This window comes from Saimiri boliviensis, chromosome 8 (assembly GCF_048565385.1).
Source record: "Saimiri boliviensis isolate mSaiBol1 chromosome 8, mSaiBol1.pri, whole genome shotgun sequence".
NCBI lineage: Eukaryota > Metazoa > Chordata > Mammalia > Primates > Cebidae > Saimiri > Saimiri boliviensis.
Window position 1 is genome coordinate 15,731,911 of NC_133456.1, and position 21,920 is coordinate 15,753,830.

At 45.8% G+C, this 21,920-nt stretch overlaps 1 protein-coding gene across 6 annotated transcripts in view; it reads right to left on the minus strand.

Moving 5' to 3' along the window:
- Nucleotides 1–1,375: 1,375 nt before the first annotated feature.
- CCR9 (C-C motif chemokine receptor 9) overlaps nucleotides 1,376–21,920 on the minus strand; it is a 46,457-nt gene continuing 25,912 nt past the window's right edge. For 4 of the 6 annotated variants that reach the window (XM_074403991.1, XM_010336995.3, XM_010336996.3 and 1 more), the window contains 2 exons: nucleotides 9,995–10,039; nucleotides 1,376–4,565 (listed from right to left, as the gene is read on the minus strand). In XM_074403991.1, coding sequence (XP_074260092.1) covers nucleotides 3,477–4,565; nucleotides 9,995–10,015 — 1,110 coding nt within the window. In that variant the 5' untranslated portion in view covers nucleotides 10,016–10,039 and the 3' untranslated portion in view covers nucleotides 1,376–3,476. Of the gene's footprint in view, nucleotides 4,566–9,994; nucleotides 10,040–10,647; nucleotides 10,886–18,473; nucleotides 19,639–21,920 lie in introns of those variants that run through there. The other 2 variants (XM_074403990.1, XM_010336997.3) reach the window with 2 other exon arrangements.

The following is a 21,920-nucleotide window of genomic DNA, read 5'->3' on the forward strand; positions in this document are numbered from 1 at the left end:
TGTTGGAGAGACACATTTGCCTGTCATTTTTAGGCTTTGATAGTATAAAAGTCAAAGAAAGACATTAAATGGGTCATTAGCTGTCTGGGTTGTCTGTTCCAATAATGTAGGAATAATAGAGGACCAGCTCGTTGTCCCAGGAGCATGCTGGACAGGGACCTCAGCTGTAAGGGAGGGGCATGCGAGATGGGGAGAGAGAGACTGTACTGCAGAGGCACTATGGTGTGTCTTGGCTGGGAGGAGAATTCTAAGGCTGTGGTACTTACCAGCCACACACAGTGACTAAACAATCAGTGGCCACACGTTGAATGGAGAAAAAGATTTTTTTGAGTATCTAAAACATGTAAAATGCAGGTACTAGAGCCCATGGTTACTTCTCTGTTTTCAAAGTCATGGGGAGCCCCTTGACCAGACCTCATGCTGAGACAAGCTGACCGTAGAAGAACCCTCCAGTGAAGGCGGAGTGGCCAGCTTCAGTGAGGGACACTGTGGGCACTGGAGCAGGCTGGTGCCGGGGGATGATTTCAGCTGTACTTTGTTCTGGAGCCCACGGGAAGCTCCAGTTCTTACAAGACCAACTTAGAATTAGAAAACCAAGCAAACCCACTCAAAGATTGCAAGCACAAAAGAACCATCTGCAAGTGTGAGACAGCTTTGCATTACCGAAGCAGAGAGATTGTGACGGTGTCCAAAGGTGTCAGCTCATGAATGCTTCATGGAAGCCTTGGCTTTGTATTCAAGTCGACACCATCACAGAAACCAAGATACCACCCATAATGACCACACTGCAATGGCAACGGCCTGGGGGAAGGTCCGCAAGACCAAAATGGAAGGAGCTCACTGTGGGCTGCTTCCTTTCTTGCTCAGGACTCTCTGTAACAACTCCAACGGGCAAATGAAAGAAGTTACAGCCACTCAGCTCTCTCAGGAGCTGTGGCAGGAAGCAATCAGAGCAACTCACATGGCTGAAGCCCTGGACACCAAAGCTGGGAAAAGCACTGGTGTCCAGTCCTGGTGTAGTCAGTTCCTTCCTTGACCACCAGTCCCCAGGCTGCCCGTAGACAGCAGGAAGACATCACTGCCCAAAGCACGTAATGTCCCGATGCTCAAGGTTGGCAATCTTTATTTTCTGGAAGTTTTCTAGCTGCTGAACCCTGACACATGAAGTACGTATTAGAGAAATGATTAATTTTAAATGTTTATAAAGATGCTAATTCATTATATTGTGCCTACTCCACACAAGGCATGTGTATATGGTGAGAAGGGTGGGCATTTAACACCTGTACCAGAACAGGTCCACACAAAGCTACTTGTCTGGGTTCCCATGTGGGGAGGCTCCATAGTTGTCCTAGGAGGCTGCCCTGTGTGAGGCTCAGCACCACTGGGACTCCCATGACAGAGCATCAGAACCGCAGTATCTAAAAAAAATAAATAAAAGCCAAACTCATCTGTGTTCTTTGCATCTAACTGCACAATGTCATTTAGGGTGTGGCTTATGCATCTTTTTTATTCTTTCAGGCTCCTATAAGGGCAAATATCTGGGTCTCCTCTTAGAAATGGTCAGTGGATGTCTCAGTCAGTAAACTGACCTTGAAGAAGTCATGCTCCCCTCAACTACGGATGCAGTGCCCATGGTGGGCCCATGTTGATATGCTGGTCCCAGGCCAGTGCTTTCTTACTGCCCACTGCCCCCACACGGGCAGCACGTGGATGGGTTAGCAAGGCCTGTACTTTACCCCTTCGCCCTCCCTGGCTTCCACTCATGTTAGCACACTTTATTCCTCATTCTCATGTGCTTTAGAAGTGGGCAGGGAGGAGAAGGAGGAAATGGCGGGGTCCAGCGCTTTGATGTCTCCTTTGGGAAAGGATGGTGTAGGAAAAGAAACCACAGCCATCCACGAGGCACTGGGGAAATTAGATGCTTCCTCTAGACCAAGCAGCAAAGCCAGGGGTGGTTTACAGTCCTGTTGCAACACTCCTCCTTGGAAATTCCGTTGACTAACATGGAAAAGCCCAAGGAGTAAGTTTGGACAGAGGAGAAATAAAAACTTGTCAGCCATGATGGTTTTAAGGTACTTGGAGATCTTATTTCCTTATCCCAATTGCTTACTCTTCACACTTTTTTTAAAGACTCATCAAGTGTAGTAGAGAGAAGCGAGGAAAGTGGAACAAGGAGTTCAATGTGTAACTGACCGTGAACAACCGACTGAGATAACTCACGACCTTCAGACCAGCCTTCACACTCTTCATGTGTCTACTTGATCTTTAATTACACGCACTTAAAATATTGAGGCGGGTAAAGAAAGTGACAAGTAATTGATATTTTATATACACATTAAAAAGCACTTTTCCAATATGTGAAATGTTGTCAAAGGTGATACATTTTGCCAAATCCTGAAAAGAAAGACTCAAAAGATGCAAAGGTAAATTCTATTACTTATTTTTTTCAGCAGTTTCAGCCTAATTTATCAGTTATTAATGCTTTTAAAATGTTGCCATTAGAGAGTAAGAAAAGGAGAAGCATCGAAGTAAATCGCCTTCCAGCAGCCTCAGAAAGAAGAGGGCCAAGAAAACCAGCCCATTTTCTAGGGAGCAGACGGTGGACCCGAAGCAAGTGCCACTCAACAGAACAAGCCTACACAACAGGGCCAAGGCTGGCTCCTGTGAACCCAGCTGTTAACCTCCCTGCTCAGGCCATGGAGGGACAGTCACCGTGTCAAGGAATAAGCGGAATCCTAGACCAGGTCAGAACCTCCAGCAGGACGCAGAAATGGCTTGGAAGCCAACAGACTGTGGATGCCTTGTGGGTGTGGCCAGTTGTCCAGGGGTTTACTGGCCAGATCTGCAGATCATTTCAGAATCAGAACAAGGACCTTCACTGGCCCAGAATGGAACGAGGAGAACAGAAGAGAATCAGATCTGAGATTGCCTGGGAAGGTTCTACATCAGGAATCTGTAAGACCTGGCATGGGTTATCAGGCTCAAAAGTAGGGTAGAAAACTTCCCAAAGATGGACGCTTTCACGAAACCTTCTTCTGCTTTTGTGGTCTGTAGCAGCGACCAGTGCTTCTGTGGCGCCTTTTGGAAGGGGTAGCATGAGAACTGAAAGCCACAGAAGTTCACAGTGCATAGAGAAAATCCATGGGCTCCTCCAGAGGCAGCGGCACTGACACTCTGGCCAGTGGCAAAACCAGGGTGGTCCACAGGGCTGGTCCTCAGTCCTCCTTTGAGAATTGCAGGCATTACAGTCAAGAGCCAATCAACAGCCTCTTGGACTAGTCAGTCGACTTCGAAATATTTGCTTTGGGAAATTCTGACTAAAAGTAATCGTATTGTTCAGATTCATCCCTTTCTGAGTTTTCTTTTTCTCTCACTTCCTTTTTCTCCTGTGGTTTCTCTCTGGTCTGATCAGTGGGGGAAACTGTTTCTGTATTTCTCATTTCTCCCAAAGAACCATGCACCTCAGAGAAGACCCCTCAGAGGGAGAGTGCTCCTGAGGTTGTCTCCAACAACATAGATGACAGCTTCAAGCTTCCCTCTCTCCTTGTAAATGAAACCCACTGGGTCTGGCTGATGCAACCCAAGTTCTTCAGGGTTTTCACAAGATCCCGGCGGAATCTCTCGCCCACAAAAACGTAGAGAACTGGGTTCAGGCAACTGTGGAAGAAGGCAATGGTCTGGGTGACCTGGAAGCAGATGTCAATGTTGGTGGAAACGGCACAGTTGGAGATGAACATGGCATAGGCGTCAATGGTCTGCACCAACAAAATGCAGTTGTAGGGAAACTGAGACAAGACAAAGACGGTCAGGACAGTGATGGTCACTTTTAGGGCCTTGTGCTTGGACGACTTCTTGGCCTGTATCAGCGTGTGAATAATGATGGTGTAGCAGCAAGCCATGACAACAAAGGGAAGGAAGAACCCCAGAATGACCTTCAGGGTCAAGACAGCTGACTTCAGTTTGGTGCTCTCGTCCCTAGGGTAAACCATAGTGCAGACAGCAATGCCAGATTCCCTCTCGATTTGGCTGTATAAGAGTTCCGGGATACAGAGCGCGGCTGCCAGTACCCAGATGATAAAGCAAACCATTTTGCTGTACAGAAGCCTTTTCTGCCTCCAGGTCTGCGCTCTCATGGCCTGGGCAATGGCAATGTACCTGTCCACGCTGATGCACATAATCAACAACACGCAGCTGTAGAAGTTCATCTTGTACATGCTGTTGACCACCTTGCACAGGAAGGTCTGGAATTTCCACTGGTCAGCAGCGGCAATGGCCCAGAAGGGAAGAGTGACCAGAAAGAGGAGGTCAGCGATGGCTAAATTCAAAAGGAACATGTCAGTCATGGTCTTCACTCTTGTGCAGTACCAGTAGACAAGGATGACCAGACTGTTGCCCAAAGCACCCACGATGAACACAAGCCAGTACAAGGGCGGGAGGAAATGGCTCGCAAACTGCCTGACACTGTTCTTCTCACAGTAGAAGTCAGTGAAGTTGAAGTTGATATAGTCTTCCACGGAAGATGTGGATTCATAGCTGTAGTCATCAGACATGTTAGGAACAGGGCTCTGCAAGGGGACACAAGATGGCATTAGATCAAGGAAAACATTTTGTAGGTCCTGTCTGATGGCAGAGGCATGGACCTCTTGACCCTTTCAACCCCAAACACCTATGATAAGGCCAAAGACACGTATGTGTAGGATGCAGGCATTCTGAGGACACCTGCTTGGGTTGTGACATATTTATTCAACAGACGTTTATTAAGCACGTGCTGTCTGTTGACTACCGTGTTAGGTGCCAAGGAAACCATAGTAAATAAGTCAGATGTGTGGCTTCACTCTCACGGAACTTACCTACCCATAGAGCAGCCAGAGAAGCAGATGAACATTTATAGCGTGCATGCCAAGTGCTCTGATAGGGTAGGAAAGAGTGCTTCCGCTGCCGATGGGCACGTTCATCAAACTGTGGGAGTAATGGTGATTGTCCTTCTCCCATGTATTCAGTTTTTTGCTGACCCCAATAAAAGGTCAGCAAGGGCTCTTAAACTTATCTGGGTCCCAGTTCCCCGAGTTTCCTGAAAACACTAGGAACACCAACTTACACACACATACACACACAGAGACTCTCAACCCCATGTACACACACAAGCCCCATGACCTGCTATATAGTTAGCAGACCCTGTGGTCCAAAAATTATTAGGAATTTCAACACATCCAGCATTGAATCAAGCAAGCAGCACTTCTAAGCACAGGGCCCCTGTGTGACTGTGTGGGTTGCACAACCATAAAGCTGTCCCCTGCAAGCGCACACACTCACACGCACAGGCACACACATAATACATGCACTTGCACATGCTGTCATGTACACAAATTGCCAACACTCATGCTCACCATGCACATATATACACAGCATGTGCACATATATACATGCATATATGCACAAACACACACACACACACTTCTTATACTTTTTGTGGGTTCCTGAACCAGAAGCCATCCTAGAACCCCTGCTACGGAAACAGGAAATGAGGACTGGAGATGACACCCTGAGATGTAAGCCCTTGAGTCAAACCTGGGGTGGGAGGCAATGAAGGACCCGGAGTGCTGATGGAGGAGGGAGTTGCCGTGTGCAGGGGAGGGTCCTTGCCATGCCTGCAACATTCTCTCCAAAACCTCTGCTCACAGATCCTCAAGCGCTCTCACTTCCCACCAGTTTCCCTCCCAGGGCTCCCCTTAGGACTCCCAAATTCCACCAGGGACTACCAGTTCTCACTCCCTTTCTTTGAGTGACATTCCTGCCAAATCTCATCTCTACTTTTATTTCTCCTGAGGCAAATGCAGTAGTTCGATTTATCTGAATGCATTTGGACTAGAAGTTGCCCCAAATCCGCAGTAAGCTTTTATTTCGTTTTGAACAGTTAATATTAAAAAATATTTAAGTACAAAGTTTATTTTATGTACTTAAATATTTGTATTTAAATAACAAAATATTCTTTACCTTCTGTTAGCTGGACTCTCCCTATCTGTATACATCGTAATTTCCACCTATTTCTGGTAGATCCAACTAGCATTTCCCAACCATATTTTGGGTGGAACACTATGGTTAAAATAGTCAAGGGTCTCTGTATATTCTTTGTTTGAAATTCACAATACTCCTGAGCACGTTGAAGGATCTGAAAAGTCCTACAGAACTTGTTTTCTTTTGATTGCACATTAACACAGTAAAGACTCTGAGAAGTCCTTCAGAATCATTGAATTTTGTTGAACAATGTTTCCTAAACTGATTGGAACATAGAACCTGTTGTGTGTGTGTTTGTGGAGGGCTTCTTAGATATCAGGGCTCACTGAGTTGATTGATAAAGGGCAGTAGGTGTTACATCCATTTGGGCCCTGGCTGGCAGGAAGTAGCAGGAAGACCCAAGGTAACTTGGATGACCACTGGGAAAATCTGACAACTAGTCCTGACTCTACCTCTGATATGTGACCAAGAGAAAATCCTACTGCAAAGAGAGGGACCCGGAGCAGGATCCTGGAGGTGGCTCTTTGGGACAGGGCAACTGGAAATGGTCCACTACTGCAAAGAACTAATGAAAACTCGTCTCCCCATTTTATGTGTGATTAATCCCTGGGCCTGACTTGTCCATTGTCAGTTTACACTTAGAGATATTTCTTCTGGCGTTGGTCCTTGCCTGGAAACCCAGTCTCTTGAGAGGACAGACCTCTTAGGTGACACACATTTTAGAGACCATGTCAGGAGAATCCTCCCAAGGCTGGACATGGAAACCAGCTGCAGTTGTGGCCCCACTAAGTCATCCTGTAGGAGGTGAGACTTAAGTGGACGTTGAGCAAAAGAAGAACCTGAGGATAGAAGGAAGCCTGTGAAGAGCACGGAGACCCGGAAATGGACATCACAGCAGGTTTAAGAGGTTGGGAGGATGACCTATTGGAGGGACCTCTACAAAACCATGCAGATGAGCAAGTACCGACTGTGAATCCACACAATGAATAAGCACTAAACTTGCTTTTGAAGCTTTTGTTTGTTATTTGTGGGTTCGTGTTTTGGGGTTTTTTGGGGGTGGGGGGTCAAATGGCTTTAATAGACTCTCACATGAGTCTGAGCCCAAGGCTGTGAAGCAAATCACAAGCAGCGACACAGATGAGAGCCCAGGGGTCCCAGCACATGGAGTTGCTACTCTGGTCCGGCAACCCCCTGCTCTCCTGCCGCAGCTCCAGGAAGTGAGGAGCAGGGCAGATTTTAAGGACATGTGAGGAGGAGGACAGACAAGGGAGGGCATGCTTGGCAGAAGGACAAGCACAAGAGGTGGCTTTGGTTCCTGGGGGGAAAATGAGATGGGGCAGGTGGGAAGTCCAGTGTCACTTTGCTGTTAGTCCTGGCAGGAGGTAGATTCCTTGGCCAGCAATGGGAGGCAATCTGGGGCAGGGCCTGGAAGAGACTGCAGAAGGAGCAGAAGGGGAGAAATGTGCAGCAGTCCCCGGGCCTGGGTGACCCAGCTCTCTCCACTGCCCGGTGAGCAGGCACAGCCAACACTCCCAAGACTGAGCCCCAGACAAGGACAGTGGGTCCCACTGGAAGCCCAGGGGGCATAGTTTTCCTGCTGAGTGAGGATTAAGGACCTCGTGCTTTTGCAAGGAGTTACATAGTTAGGTTAGGGACTCCCTAGGCATATTTTAAAAGTGATTCAATTACATACACAAAATTTAGATTTATTTAAAGTTTGTCGGACCATGAGAAGCATCCTGGAACAACATCCCGTGTTACGACTCACACTCGTAGTTTCGCACATGCCTGATAGATCTTAGACATCAAATTATTTGGAAATCTCTCAATAAATGTAAACAAACATTTTTATGTTTGTTTAAATATAAACAAACAGGCCATTGCTCCCACACAGGCATGTTATCTTCCCTTGGACTCAGAAGCAGCAGCCCAGGAGTCCCGGTTGTGAACACCCAGGGCAGGAAGAAGGTCTCAGAGCTTTCCAGGGTCTCCTTCTCTGATTCCTGTGTTTTCTGGAAACCCTTGGCCAGATCCAGGCTCAAGATTCCCCTCTCAGGGGAACGGACGGAGAAAGGGCAGGAACTGTGCTTGCCAAAGCCTTCTGTTGTGCCTTAGCACCAAGATGGGCACAAGGGAATGGAGGACATGGGATAAGAGAGGGCATGAGAGGGAGCGAGGCAGGAAGAGAATTAATTTGTCATCAGCAGGGATGTCGGCAGACACCTTGGCCCCAGACCTGAGAAAGTATTAAATTCCAACAATGAGACTTGCATTTCAGTGCCTTTGGCTGTCACCCTGAGGGGGCAACCCAGCAAAGCTATGATCGCTGACAGCACCCCTCAAGGGCTCTTCCTCCAAATTTCTGTGGGACCTTGAACCCTCAAACCATCTGTCCCAGCCCCAGTTTCCTCATCTGTAAACAGGACTCTGCCTTGACTGTGATGCTGAGGGAATGTGGGGTGGCTGCATGGGTGACTGGCCCAGCACATCCTCAGAAAGGTGCCCACAGGATGCCACAGCTACTTTCCATGGAATGTGGGAGTCAGAGCCACAGTGGTCCCATCTTCTTCCCATTTCCATGGCGCCAGACTCCTCTGACTATAGAAGGTCCTCATTGGGGTGCAGGTTCCTTCTTATCTGGGGCTGCTTTGCAGAGTTTGGCTATTACCCAAGATCCCAAATGACTCGAAAGCTCAGAAGCGGCCCTGGCTCTGCTGCTTTCCTCTACTTCTGCTTCCACAGCCTCAGGGATTGAAAGGTGCATTTAGTGCAGGAGAAACTGGAGCCTGCTTTTGGTCAGAAAAATAGTTACTTCACCAGGACCAAATTAATTACTTTTCTGTTGTTATGGATATAGGTGCAATTAGGTAACTATGCATATATAATACTAAGGAATCATTAGCGTTATCATAAATAATTTAGTTGATATCAACTGCTTCAGCCACCACTCTCCCTAGATCATGGAAACCTACAATGTACTGCAAGGCAGTTTGTTAGCCCCCCTGCTAGGAAGTCTGGATTTCAATCATCTACATGTAAAACTCAGGCTTTCCCTTTGAGAAAAGCAAAATTAAAGCCCTTAGGTAATTTTTAAGGCATTTGTGAATCTAACAAAATCATGGGAAATTAATTTGATTCCATAATCACATTTGGCTGTAAAAGAAAAAATGATTCTCTGGATTGATTTGACTCACTGATTTTCTTTTTCTTTTTCTGAGACAGAATCTTGCTCTGTTGCCCAGGCTGGAGTGCAGTGGCATGATCTTGGCTCACTGAAACCTCTACCTCCTAGACTCAAGCGATTCTCATGCCTCGGCCTCCCAAGTAGTTGGGATTACAGGCACCCGCCACCATGCCTGGCTATTTTTGTAATTTTAGTAGAGATAGGGTTTCACTATGTTGACCAGGCTGGTCTCGAAATTCTGGTCTTGGTGAGGTGATCCACCCACCTCTGCCTCCCAAAGTTCTGGGATTACAGGCATGAGCCACAGCCCCTGGCCTGACTCACTAATTTTTGTTCAGCTCTTGGTCTCTTTCAGGGGAATGCATGCCGTTATGTGTTTTCTGTTTTCATAAGGTCTACATAATGTTATGCAAGAAATACAACTAATGTGCCCACCATGGGTTTTTTTTTTTTTAAAGCAAATTACATGAATTCTCCCTTTGCCTCTTTCGTCTGAGTTTTAGAACAGGCACATGGAACTAAGCACACCCTAGTTAAAAATCATTAAAAACCCTTAGCTACTTATAAAATCACATTTCCCTCTGTTTCCACAACATACCCTAAAGCCTCTTTGCATTTGCAAAACCCTCTGTGCTGGACAACAACCTACCCAGTAATGGGCATTGCTGGGCAGAGATCTGACCCTGGGAAACCACACAGATAAATCCTTCCCCCACAGTGGATCCTTCCCAAACCCCCTAAAAAGGGAAGACGAGAGCGTGTTTTGAGGAGCCAGAAGGACACGGTTGTACTCACTGTGAAGCCTGTGGGTGTCATGGTGGGTCAGAGGCAAGCCTGCTCCTGGAAAAAAGGACAAGAATCAAAAAGGGGACTGGTTTGTAAATGTATAGTAACAACCAAACCCCAGAAAGATGGAGATTAATAAATTTTAAATCTGTTTATTCTTGTGAAAAAAATATTCCAAGCTGGAGTTAGGGTCTATATAGTATTCCAGATTTCAGAATCATCTCAGTTATCCACACAGAAATGAAAAGAACCTCTCCTTTGAAGTAATCAGTCACTTCTTTGACTCTGATGGTCACCTGATTCTAGTATTTGTTTTCTTTCTACTTAGACAATAATTAGTGCATCTCTCATCCACAGATGAGGAATAGCAGCGGGGCTGTTAAACTTTTCCCAGCCCATCCTTTCTACATTTCTCATGTTCCCTTGATTTAACTTCTCTGTCAAGCCCTGTTTTGCTGCCGGGTTCCCCTCCCCCTGCTCTATCAGCTAAGGGACTCACTGAAGCTATCAGGATGGTGGTTGCTTTGCGAATGCCCTGGGCCCCAGACTCCCCACAAAAAGGGCTTTTGAGTAACCCAGTGGCAAGAGAAACATGAGAGCTGGGTGGTGCCCGCTGGGGTTGGGGCTCCCTCCCAAAGAGACCCATTGCCCCCAGCACCCACCTTTCTCCTCTTTACCCTGACTTCAGCAGGAAAAGGAAGTCCTAGGTTTGTTTACTAAAGAAAATGATCTAGTTCCCTAATGCACAGGGCCTCGGAACTGACTGAAATAAATCTCAAGTTGTCATTTTCATGTGTTTTGAATTTCTTTAAAGCCCACCCCTACACAACCAAAGGAATAACAGCTTGACTGCCTTCAAGGACAGAGTCTGCCTTAGCCGGGGCATTTCCTTTTATTCCGTTAGCAAGTTTCTTTCTTTTCCTTTCTTTTCTTTTTTTCTTTTTTTTGAGACAGAGCCTTGCCTGTTGCCCAGGCTGGAGTGCAGTGGTGCGATCTCGGCTCATTGCAACCTCTACCCCCTGGGTTTAAGCGATTCTTCTGCCTCAGCCTCCCGAATAGCTGGGACTACAGGCACAGGCCACCACACCTGGCTAATTTTTGTATTTTTAGTAGAGATGGGGTTTCACCACGTTGGCCAGGATGGTGTCAATCTCCTGACTTTGTGATCGACCCACCTCAGCCTCCCAAAGTGCTGGGATTACAGGCGTGACCCACCGCGCCCAGCCTAGTGAGTACATTTCAAAGAAACGTGTCCAGCATCACACCCCAAGGTTCCCGATTCACATAGTAACATGGACAAGTCTCCAAACAATTACACTAAGAAGCCAGACCAAAGAGAGTTTAAACTATATGATTTCCCTTGCATAAAACTCTAGATAATGCAAACTAATCTATAGTGACAGAAAGCAGAATCAGTGATTTCCTGGCAATAGAGAGAAGGGGAAGTAGCCAGGGATGGCAGCTCATACCTGTAATCCCAGCACTTTGGGAGGCCAAGGTGGGTGGATCACTTCAGGTTAGGAGTTTGAGACCAGTCTGGCCAAGATGGTGAAACCCCATTTCTACAAAAATACCCAAAATTAGCCAGGTGTGGTGGCCTGTGCCTATAGTCTCAGCTACGTGGTAGGCTGAGGCAGGAGGAACACTTGAACCCAGGAGGCAGAGGTTACAGTGAGCCCAGATCACACCACTACACACCAGCCTGGGCCACAGAGCAAGGCTCCATCTCAAAAAAAAAAAAAAAAAAAAAAAAAAAAAAAAAAAAGAGAGAGAGAGAGAGAGAAGGGGAGGGGAGGAGGGCAGGTGGGTACAAAAGAAACCTCAGTGGGGGATAAATATGTTCACTGTCTGGGTTGTGTGAGAGCTTCGCAGGGTGTATGTATGTCAGAACGTACATTCTACATTTTAATATTTGCAGTTTATTGTAATTGGACCTCAATAAAGCTGTTCAAGTGAGGTGGGGAAAAGTGAAATATGATGACGGCATTCTGGTTTTCTTCACTTCTCAGTGTCATCTCTGGCTGTCAGCAGGCCCTAAGGAGGAAGGCAGCCAGAGCTTTCTCCTGGCAACCTCTCTGCCGGTAGCTTCCCAGAAGTGCACTGGAGTGCCTTGTGCCATTACAGCTGACTTGAGAGATCACTATGGACCCACGTGGGTTTTTTTATTTTGGTTTGTTTTTGTGGATTTTTTCCTTTTATTCTAGGTTCAGGGGTACATATGCAGGTTTGTTATATAGGTAAATTGTGCATCATGGGGGCTTGGTATATAGATTATTTCACCACTCAGGATAATAAGCACAGTACCTGATTGATAGTTTTTTGATCCTCAGCCTCCTACCTCCCCCCATCCTCAAGGAGGTCCCAGTGTCTGTTGTTCCCTTGTGTCCATATGTACTCAATGTTTAGCTCCCACTTATAAGTGAGAACATGCGACATTTGGTTTTCTGTTCCTGTGTTAGTTCACTTAGGATAATGCCCTCCAGTTCCATCTATGTTGCTTCAAAGGACATGATCTTGTTCTTTTCTATGGCTGCATAGTATTCCATAGTATATATGTACCACATTTTCCTTATTCAGTCTACCATTGATGAACATTTAGGTTGATTACATGTTTTTGATATTGTTAATAGTGTTGGGATGAACATATATATTCGTGTGTCTTTATGTCCATGGTGTTTTTACAATTAAATCAGCTGATAGATAGATAGATAGATAGATAGATAGATAGATAGATGATAGATGATAGAGACAGATAATTTGTGTGTATATGTATATGTATGTGTGTTTTACATACATATTTCCTGTCTGCTGAGAGGATCTAAAAGCAATGATACACAGCTTAACGAGCAGCTAGTGCCCTGATCTTGGAGTCTAAATACCTTTCTCCACCAAAAAGAGCCAGGGCTCCTTGGAGATACGTCACTACATGTTGATGATACTGGGTTTGAAGACTAACAAAGTTGCTACCAACATGGTAGCAAACCAATGTCACGTTTATCCTAAAGAGTTGAGGAGGGAAGACACAGCATCTTTATCCCTGGAGAAAAGGTCAACCGAAATCAAAGAATGAGGAAGCATCAGACAAACCCAAAATGAAGGGCTTTCTGCGAAGTAACTGGCGAAATATCAAGATCAAGTGACACAAAGAAAAACTGAGAAACCATCTCAGATTGAAAAAGGCTAAAGAGGCAGGGCCAGCAGATGTAACGTGAGAACCTGGACTTGGTCCTGGAGTGGGAAAAAAATGGCTCTGAAGGACATGACTGGGAAATTAAGGACATTGCAATAGGAACTGTGAATTCAATCCAACGGTGTTGGATCAGTGTTACATTTCCTGATTTTGCCGACTGCATTGCGGTTTTACAGGAGAATGCCCTTGTTCTTAGGAATTACCCCCTGAAGTGTTTAGAGGCAAAAGAATACAGTGTCTTTGGCATATTCTCAAAGGATTCAAAAATATGAAAAAAAAAAAACAGAGAGAGAGAGAGAAGGAAAAACATGTATATAGAGAGAGGGAGAATAATAAAGCCAATGGGACAAAATGAAAACAGTTGTTTGGGTGAAGGGTTTATGAGCGTTCTTTACACAATTCTTGACTTTTCAGTAAGCTTGAAATTAGATACAAGTAAGACTCGCAAAAAACTTTTAGACAAAAAGAAAAAATGTTTTGGCAATTGACCCTAAGACACAAGACAGCCTGAGACACAAGACAGCCTGACACAGACTGAGTCTGAAATTAGGAGCAGCTCAGCCTCCAGCCGTGAGCTCGCCCAGCCACCTGGGCACGCGTGGAAGTTCTCTGCAGACCTCTGGGGGCCAGGAAAACTCTGGCATTGAGCTGAAAAAATACCATGCTTTTCTTTGATGCCTTTTTTCTTGTTGTTGCAAAAATAGCAATGTGTGTTTGTAGGAACTTTGGCAAATACACAAAAACCGAAAGGATTGAAAATTAAAACCACCCATAATCTTCCTATCCCAAAATAACCACTTTTAACTTTCTGCTGTTTTCCTGCCCAGCCGTGTTTCTGTGCATTCACACACTTTGAACTTTTCTTCTTTCCCCCCCCCCAACAGATTACGAGCATTTCCTTCATCATTAAACATCTTCAGATAGATGAATGCATCAGCTACATGGCATTCCAACAGGGGCTGTGCCCCAACTCATTTACACATTCCCCTCTGAGGGGCAATTCCCTTGCTTCTGACTCCTTTTTATAGTTATTTGGAAATATTCCCCAGGCAAATGAGAAAGGTTGTACTCTGCCCCTTTCCTCCTAAGCACAAGAACCAGGAACTTCCCCAGGAGCATTTCTGAACTCTTCTGAGGTCTTCAGCTCTGTGGAGTTAATTGCTTTCCACTTAGCATGACTCCAGGTGCCATCAAGAACCCAGGGAGTCTCTCTTTTGAAATAAGAAACTCACCCAGCAAGTAGAAAAGCAGCCACTTTGGGCCTGAGAATTGCTCTTCTTTTGCCCCCAAGATGATAAATGCCCAGTTGACTTTGGAAGATCTCAACTCAGTAAATTTAATTTGATTACAAATTGGGGAATAGGGAGGTTGATTTTGAGACATAAGTTAGAAAATACTTTATATATAGATATATATAGACATGTATGTATGTATATTTCTAGTTCCTGGGGCTTATGTTACCTCCTTTTTACTTGCATGAAAGGATTGAATATTAATCATATAACATCTGAGAAAAATTCCCAAAGAAAGAAGCCACAGAAAGAAGAAAGAATGGCTTTGGTTATAGTGAGTGATAGCAAATTTCAGATTGGAAACAGCAATAGATGGTAATGATTTTGGTAAGAGTTTGGAGAAAAGGGCTCCACCTGTGAGGAGTATAAATTTATGTAATCTTTTGGAGGGTTAAGCCCTAACTGTCAAATTTTACAAAGCACAACATCTCTGACTCTGTATCGCATCTGCTTGGAATTGGCCTACTGGTGTTCTCACAAAAGAACATAAGGGTCCAGTTATGGGGATATATGTTGCAGCAGAACAAAAAAATGGAAAACAACTTAAATATTCAGCAATTGGTAATATTATGACACGTCAGTCCAATAAACCACGTGCAGCCAATAAATAAAGACGGTCCTCATGCTGATAGGAAAGAGGTCTTCAAAATTATAAGATTAACATGCAAGTTGTGTGATTTTTTTTTTTTTTAAGATGGAGTCTCACTCTGTTGCCCAGGCTGAAGTTCAGTGGTACGATCTCAGCTCACCGCAACCTCCACCTCCTGGGTTCAAGCAATTCTCCTGCCTCAGCCTCCTGAGAAGCTGGGATTACAGGCACACGCCACTATGCCCAATTAATTTTTGCATTTTTAGTAGAGGCGGGGTTTCACCATGTTGGTCAGGCTGGTCTCGAACTCCTGACCTTGTGATCTGCCTGCCTTGGCCTCCCAATGTGTGATCTTTTAAAAACAATAGATAGAAAAAGACACACTGCACTGCTCCCCAGCACTGAAACATTTTCTGGAAGGAGACAACCATGATGACCAGTGGAAAATGAGACTTTCATGTTTTCGTTTAGATTTTGCCAACTATTTAAATATCTTACCAAGTGTGTGGAATTTTATTTTAAGAGCTGTCATAAAAATAACCTGTCAGATTTTAAAAAGAAGAAGAAGAAGGAGCTCAGTGTTCTAACGTTCAGCACACCTGTTTACAAAACTTGTCTAGAGGAGGAACTTGTAATTACTAGACCTGCTCCAGCTACCACAGAAAGAGCAGGTCTAGTAATTACATTCACCAAGCCTACTTTATGCAACGAAATTGTACACTAGCTTTCTATAAAGGTTTGTCTTTTTTTTTTAAGGGGTGATAAATAAATACAAGCTGAGCAAGATGGCTCACACCTGTAATTCCAACACTTCGGGAGGCTGAGGTGGGAACATCCCTTGAGGCCAGGAATTTGAGATCAGCCTGAGCAACATAGCAAGACTCAGTCTCTACAAAAAATTTAAAAATATGCCAGGCATGGTTGCCAACCCAGCTACTCGGCTGGCTGAGGCAGGACAATCACGTAAGCTCAGGAGTTCAAGGCTGAAGTGAGCTACCATCGCACCACCGCACTGCAGTCTGAGTGCCAGAGCAAGACCCTGTCTCTAACATAAACAAACAGTATATCAAATGTCATATATTATAGTATGTAATAGGATGTAAGATATTACATTTTATAAAATATGCATCTTCTTCTGGCTCGTAGGACATTTGGAGCGAGACAAAGTAAAAACAGGACACACTCCTCCCTAGACTCCGCATCTAGAACCTCCACAGACAGCCTCGCCATCTAGTTCTCTTTCATTTTTGTCGAAATACTTCTCAAATACTTTATTCTCCCAGCTACTAAGCCTCAGGGCTTGCTTTCATTTTCTGCTTGCTGCTGAGGAGGGAAAAATATAGGCGGGGAATCCCACGTATGACCAAACATACTGAGAGCGAGGAACATCTCAACGGTCTATCAGGAGTGGATGGGTGGTTGACTCAGCACTGCAGCAGATCTCTCCCTTGCTGCTTAGTGAGGCCTTGTTGCAGGTGCCATGGGCCACCCATCGAACCCACTTAGTCAATGTATCTGAAGTACCTGATACATTTGTTTGGCTTAAACAATGTATAAGACATGATCCATGTCCTCAAAAAGCTTGCATTCAAATACAGTGGGTAAGTTGTGGCTGCAAATAACAACAAATGGAAAATGCTATGAGTCATGGTAGGAATTGGAAGGAGGAAGTCATGTCTCTAGCTCTGGGGAAAATTCAGGAGGGCTTCATTGAGGAGGTGATATTTTTGTGGGTCCCTGAAGGCTGAAGAGCGTGGGGACATGCAATGAAGGGAGGGAACGTTGCACCAGGGCAGGAAAACATATAGACAAAGGCGTGAAAGCCGGAAAGCCTGGGGTGTGTGCAGGGACCTGGGAGATAAAGGAAGGGAGAAAGCTGCTAATTCTTCAAAAGTGAAAAGTGTTTGTTAGAAAAGTTAGCTTGGAATCTGTTATTATTCAACCACTATTTTTGTATTCTCTAACATTTTTCAGTAGCCAACATGAAAATCTGCCTGTGCATGCGGCGTCTCTGCACACTACAGCCTCTGATGCTCACAGCACTAACATCAAATCAGATACTAACATGAGTCAGGAATGGCAGGTCCTCACTTTGATCTTTGTACAATTTGCTACACGGAATTTGAATCATCTCTTACATTTTTTCACAGCTCTGCTTTTTGTTCCCTACACGGGGTGGGGTCTTGGAGCCGTCTATCAGATCAGTCCACTCACCAAACCTGGATCAGATGCTACTAACTGCCTAGCAGGGGCTGCATGGGGCCCAGGGTCTCCCAATGCAAGCCTGTGAGTGGGGCATACACAAGAGGGCTTGAGAACAGATAAGCAGATATTGGAAGAAAAGGACTCTGAAATTCTAGGAGCTGAAATAGCAAATTAACTTTTGCTCATTCAGGAAAGGGAGTAAGGAGATGGGATCCCACAGACCGGCTGCTGCACAGCCTTTCCAGTTCAGCACACAGCGATAGCTCTCTGGATGGGCTTGCCAGCCATCTATGGAGTCACAGCCAATTAAGAACTAAAGAGGGGGGTGTGTTTGAAAAGATAAACCTGCATCCAGCGATGAGTCCTTTAAAATAACTTTTTGCTCTTCTTTGGTCATAAAGGAGTATTTTTACAATGCACAAAAAATCCCCAAAATGCCAACATAAATAATAAAGAAAATAAAAACTCCTCAAGCACCCTTTCCTAGTTTAGCCATTGTTAAGTTTCTGAGATACTTCCTTTCTGACTTCTCTGTAACACAACCTCACAAATACGCACACACACACACACACACACACACTCAGGCACACACATGTGCACTTAACAGAAAGGAAATCAGACTACACATATAATCTTCTATCTTGCTTTGTAACTGCCCATCTTTCATGGATCACCTTGCATGCCAATTCAACATAAAGCCATATCATAGGACTGTTTGGCTGCTGTGTATTCTCTCTCATAGGACTGGATGGTAAATATGTGACAATAAATATGTAACAATTCATGTAGCCATCCACCTCCTGGTGCATAGTTTCCTTATTTCCAATTTTTCACTGCTACAAAGAATCCTTTACATGGGGCAGTGTCTCAAACTCAAGGACCTCATGGGAGAGTCCTTTACCCAGCCCCTGGCCACCATCTTGTCACCCAGCACCTGCTTCTCCCTCCTTTAAAGTACAAATCACAGACTGCCTTGAACCTAAGCTTCATGTATGTGGGTGGGGAGGGAGTTTTCTTACTTGCCCTACAAGAAAGCTGGGTTGGGCATCACCAATTCGCATTTGCCTTCCTAGAAGTTTCTAGTGAAGTACCTGGTGCCCATGACATCTGAACAAATGAGTGCAAGCCTGGGTTTTAGAAGCCATAGTGGCAGCACACAACTGAGGGCGCAGGTGACACGGGGGCGGGGGCAGCAAGAAGAGCAATACTCACCGTGGAGGGTGGTGCAGGTCTCCTGGGGACAGCAATTCTCAGTGTCTGGGGAAAGAGCTGGGTTGCTCTCTGCCTGGGATGAGGGGCAGGCTTTATGTGGGTTCTGAGCAGACAGCTCCCCGGTAACAACACCAGAAAGGAAGCCAGGCTGCCCCTGCCTGTGTTGTCACTGGTGGGGTAACCCGGGAGGGTGGGGAGTTGCTTCCAGCAATCAGCAGAGTCAATCATTTGCAACCAGAAAGAAAAAGCTGAAAACTGCTGGGATAAGGGGAAACTGTCTCCTCTGAAGACGCACATACAGACTGATGATCTGACAGCAAATTCTCTTCCTAGACAGCACAGCTGCTTGCAGGGAATGGGGAGATTGGAGGGTCCCATCGAGAGAAGTCAGCCTTGTCAGGCTTGCCAGAGGGGCACATGGATGAGATTTCTTTGGGTGGTGTCATCTAAGTGGGTCTGTATCAGATTACTACCCTGTGGCATATGTAGCACTATCCATCACAACATACCTTTTCTGGCCTCGGCAGATGTACCAGAACCCCGGAAGGCTGTGCTTCCAAGGAGAGGGCATGCGGGTGCTCTAGAGCAGCTCTTCCAGACTTTGATGCTACCACGGGGGCCCATGTGGAGAAGGGAATCTTTCCACCCCAGTATATTTACTGCTTCTCTTTCCTGACCACCTGCCTCACTCCAGCAGTCTGGAGGCAAGCAGTGTCTACCTTGTGTGCTCTTACCTGATGAGAAAGGTGTGTCTTACCTAGGCAGGTGTGCCTATTTAAATTCAAATTGATAAAAGTGTTAACTAGGGCTGATGCGGTGGCTGACCTCTGTAGTCTCAGCACTTTGAGAGGCTGAGGCAGGCAGATCACTGAAGCCTAGGAATTTGAGAGCAGCCCAGGCAACATGGCAAAACCTCATCTCTACAAAAAACACAAAAACAATTAGCCATGCACGGTGGCACACACCTGTAGTCCCAGATACTCGGGGAAGCTGAGGCGGGAGGATCAGGAGGCAGAGGTTGAGTGAGCGGAGATTGCACCACTGCACTCCAGCCTAGGCGACAGAGTGAGAGCCTGTATCAAAAAAGACATTTTTTTTGAAAGTGTTGACTAGTTTCTCAGTCATGCCAGGTACATTGCCAGTGGTCAATAGCCACATGTAGCCGGTGGCTATCCCAATAGAGAGTGCAGATACAGAACCTGTCCATTGTCACAGACAGTGCTACTGAATAGCCACTACCTTAGAAAGTCTGTCTGTGATATGTTGCTAGGAACACATGGAGTGCTGGAAAGCCACGCACACCTTAAAACTGGGGCAAATCTAGTGAGGTTTTACACATCAGATACGTGAACACCGAGCGTACAGTAAATTGCATTAATTACAGGTGTTTTGGTGACACTTTGAAAAAAGCTAAAGACACAAAATATTGCATTTTTAATGAAGCTCACAGATGAAGTCTTCCCGTCCACTGCTACGGTGGGGACTTCAATCCTGATGTGATGATTAGCGATTTCCTGCCATCATTATGACAAAAATCCCTTTTATATATTTGTTCTGGGGGAAAATCACAACTACACTCTGGTGGAGGTTAATTTCCACCGCTCAGTGTATATACTGTCCCAAGGACTCAATGCTGACCTCTCATGGGTAGTCCTCCCAGACACACGTCCCCTTCGTTACCCTCAGTTCCCAAGAAGGTGTGCTTGGATTTATTGTCTAAATGAGAAAAGGCCAACAAATAGCCCATATGAAAGGTAGAGAGCATACACAGTAATAATGAAAGACACGTCTGATTCATCAGCCTTGAAGGAACGGCAGTGCGAGAGAACCGTGAAACTCCCTTCCCTGGGCCCGCACTCACTGCGCATGAATGGTGTCTGAAACTACACACAGCTGAGAACCAGCCAGATCCTCCGGCCTCCCACCCCTCCCTCTAACTTGGCAAATAGAGACACAAAAGGAACTGGTGCTAGAGTGAAGAAGATGTTCCCTTGACTTTCTTGGCTGAATCTGTTTCTCTCCCGTGTTTGGTTGCATCCTTGGAAAGCCTGCAGGGAGATGAGACAAGCACTTTTCCAAGTGCCTCGGATGAGGAAGAGGCACTTCCTTCTCCCTTCTCTTGCCTCGGGCTCTTTCCTCATCAGGTAAGAGCACGCAAGGCAGACACTGCTTGCCCCCAGACCGCTGGAGTGAGGCTTGGGGGAGGAAGGAGAGTGAGGCAGGTGGTCAGGGGAGAGAAGCCGTAAATATACCGGGGTGGAAAGATTCCCTTCTCCACATGGGCTCCCGTGGTCCAGGTGAGGTGGGGAAGCTTGAGTAGCATCAAGGCCTGGCAGAGCTGCTCTAGAGCACCCACATACCCTCTGCTTGGATGCAGAGAGGATCATGAGGCTGGGGAGGCGGTAAGATGCAAGGAAGTCGTAGAGAGAACTTCCGCTTTCTCAAAAGAGCCTGTGCGAATGTGATTCCTTTGCTGCAATCTAGTTTAAGTTCATTCCTTGGAGGGAAAGCCCTATCCTCTTGTTTTCACTGCTGTGTTTCTTTCTTTGAAACTAGAATTCAGAGCTGGGTGACTATAAAAATTTGCTGGTCCACTTTTATAAGGGCGATTTTTCTCTTGCATTCTCGCCTTGCCAAAGGTGAGTTCTGGAAGACAGGGCAGTATAAGCATACCCTGAGGGACAAGATAGCAGTTCTCCAGAGGCTAAGAGCCCTCGTAGTGCCCACGGAGGCTGAGCTCTGTTCCTGCAAAGCCCCGTGGTCAGACCTGCTCAGATCTCAGCATTTCTTCATGTCCGACCTACCCCAGAATGGCGTGGAGTGCAGCGCATTCACTTGTCACTGAGTCACCGTTCTGGCTCCAAGGCTGTGTCTTTCCCCTGGACTAGTGAGAGCGTTGTCAGGAGTTTTGCTCCTGGGCCTGCTTCCAGCTGCTTATCTGAATCCTTGCTCTGTGATAGCCTACTCCGTGGCTGCAACCCTCACTCTTCATGGTCACTGAGCCTTTGGACAAGTTGTTCCTGACTGTGTTCATGGGGATGCATTGCAGAAAGCTGCCAAGGCAGCCTTTTGGCACTTTCAGCTTTAGCCTGTGCTGGGCTTCGCTCTGTCAATTATCATGATGTGGGCACCTGCGAAGCGCCGACCTTTTCGACTTACACTTTGAAGAATCAATGCTTGCCTCCTTGCTTTCGCTTTTTCATGCCGTTCAACTCACAATACAGAGGAAATGACAGATAAATCCGCTGGTGGACAGCCTTCTTCTCTTAATCATGAGGTTATTTGCAGAATTTAATCTTTGAGGAAAAGGTTTGAGAGGAACTATATCCAAGAAGTTGTGAGACTGAGGTATTCTGGTGAGTTAATGCGGTTGCCTCCCAGCTTCTTACAAGATTCACATGTAACTCAACACGATACATGAGCTTTTGCCTTTGAATTTCTCAATCT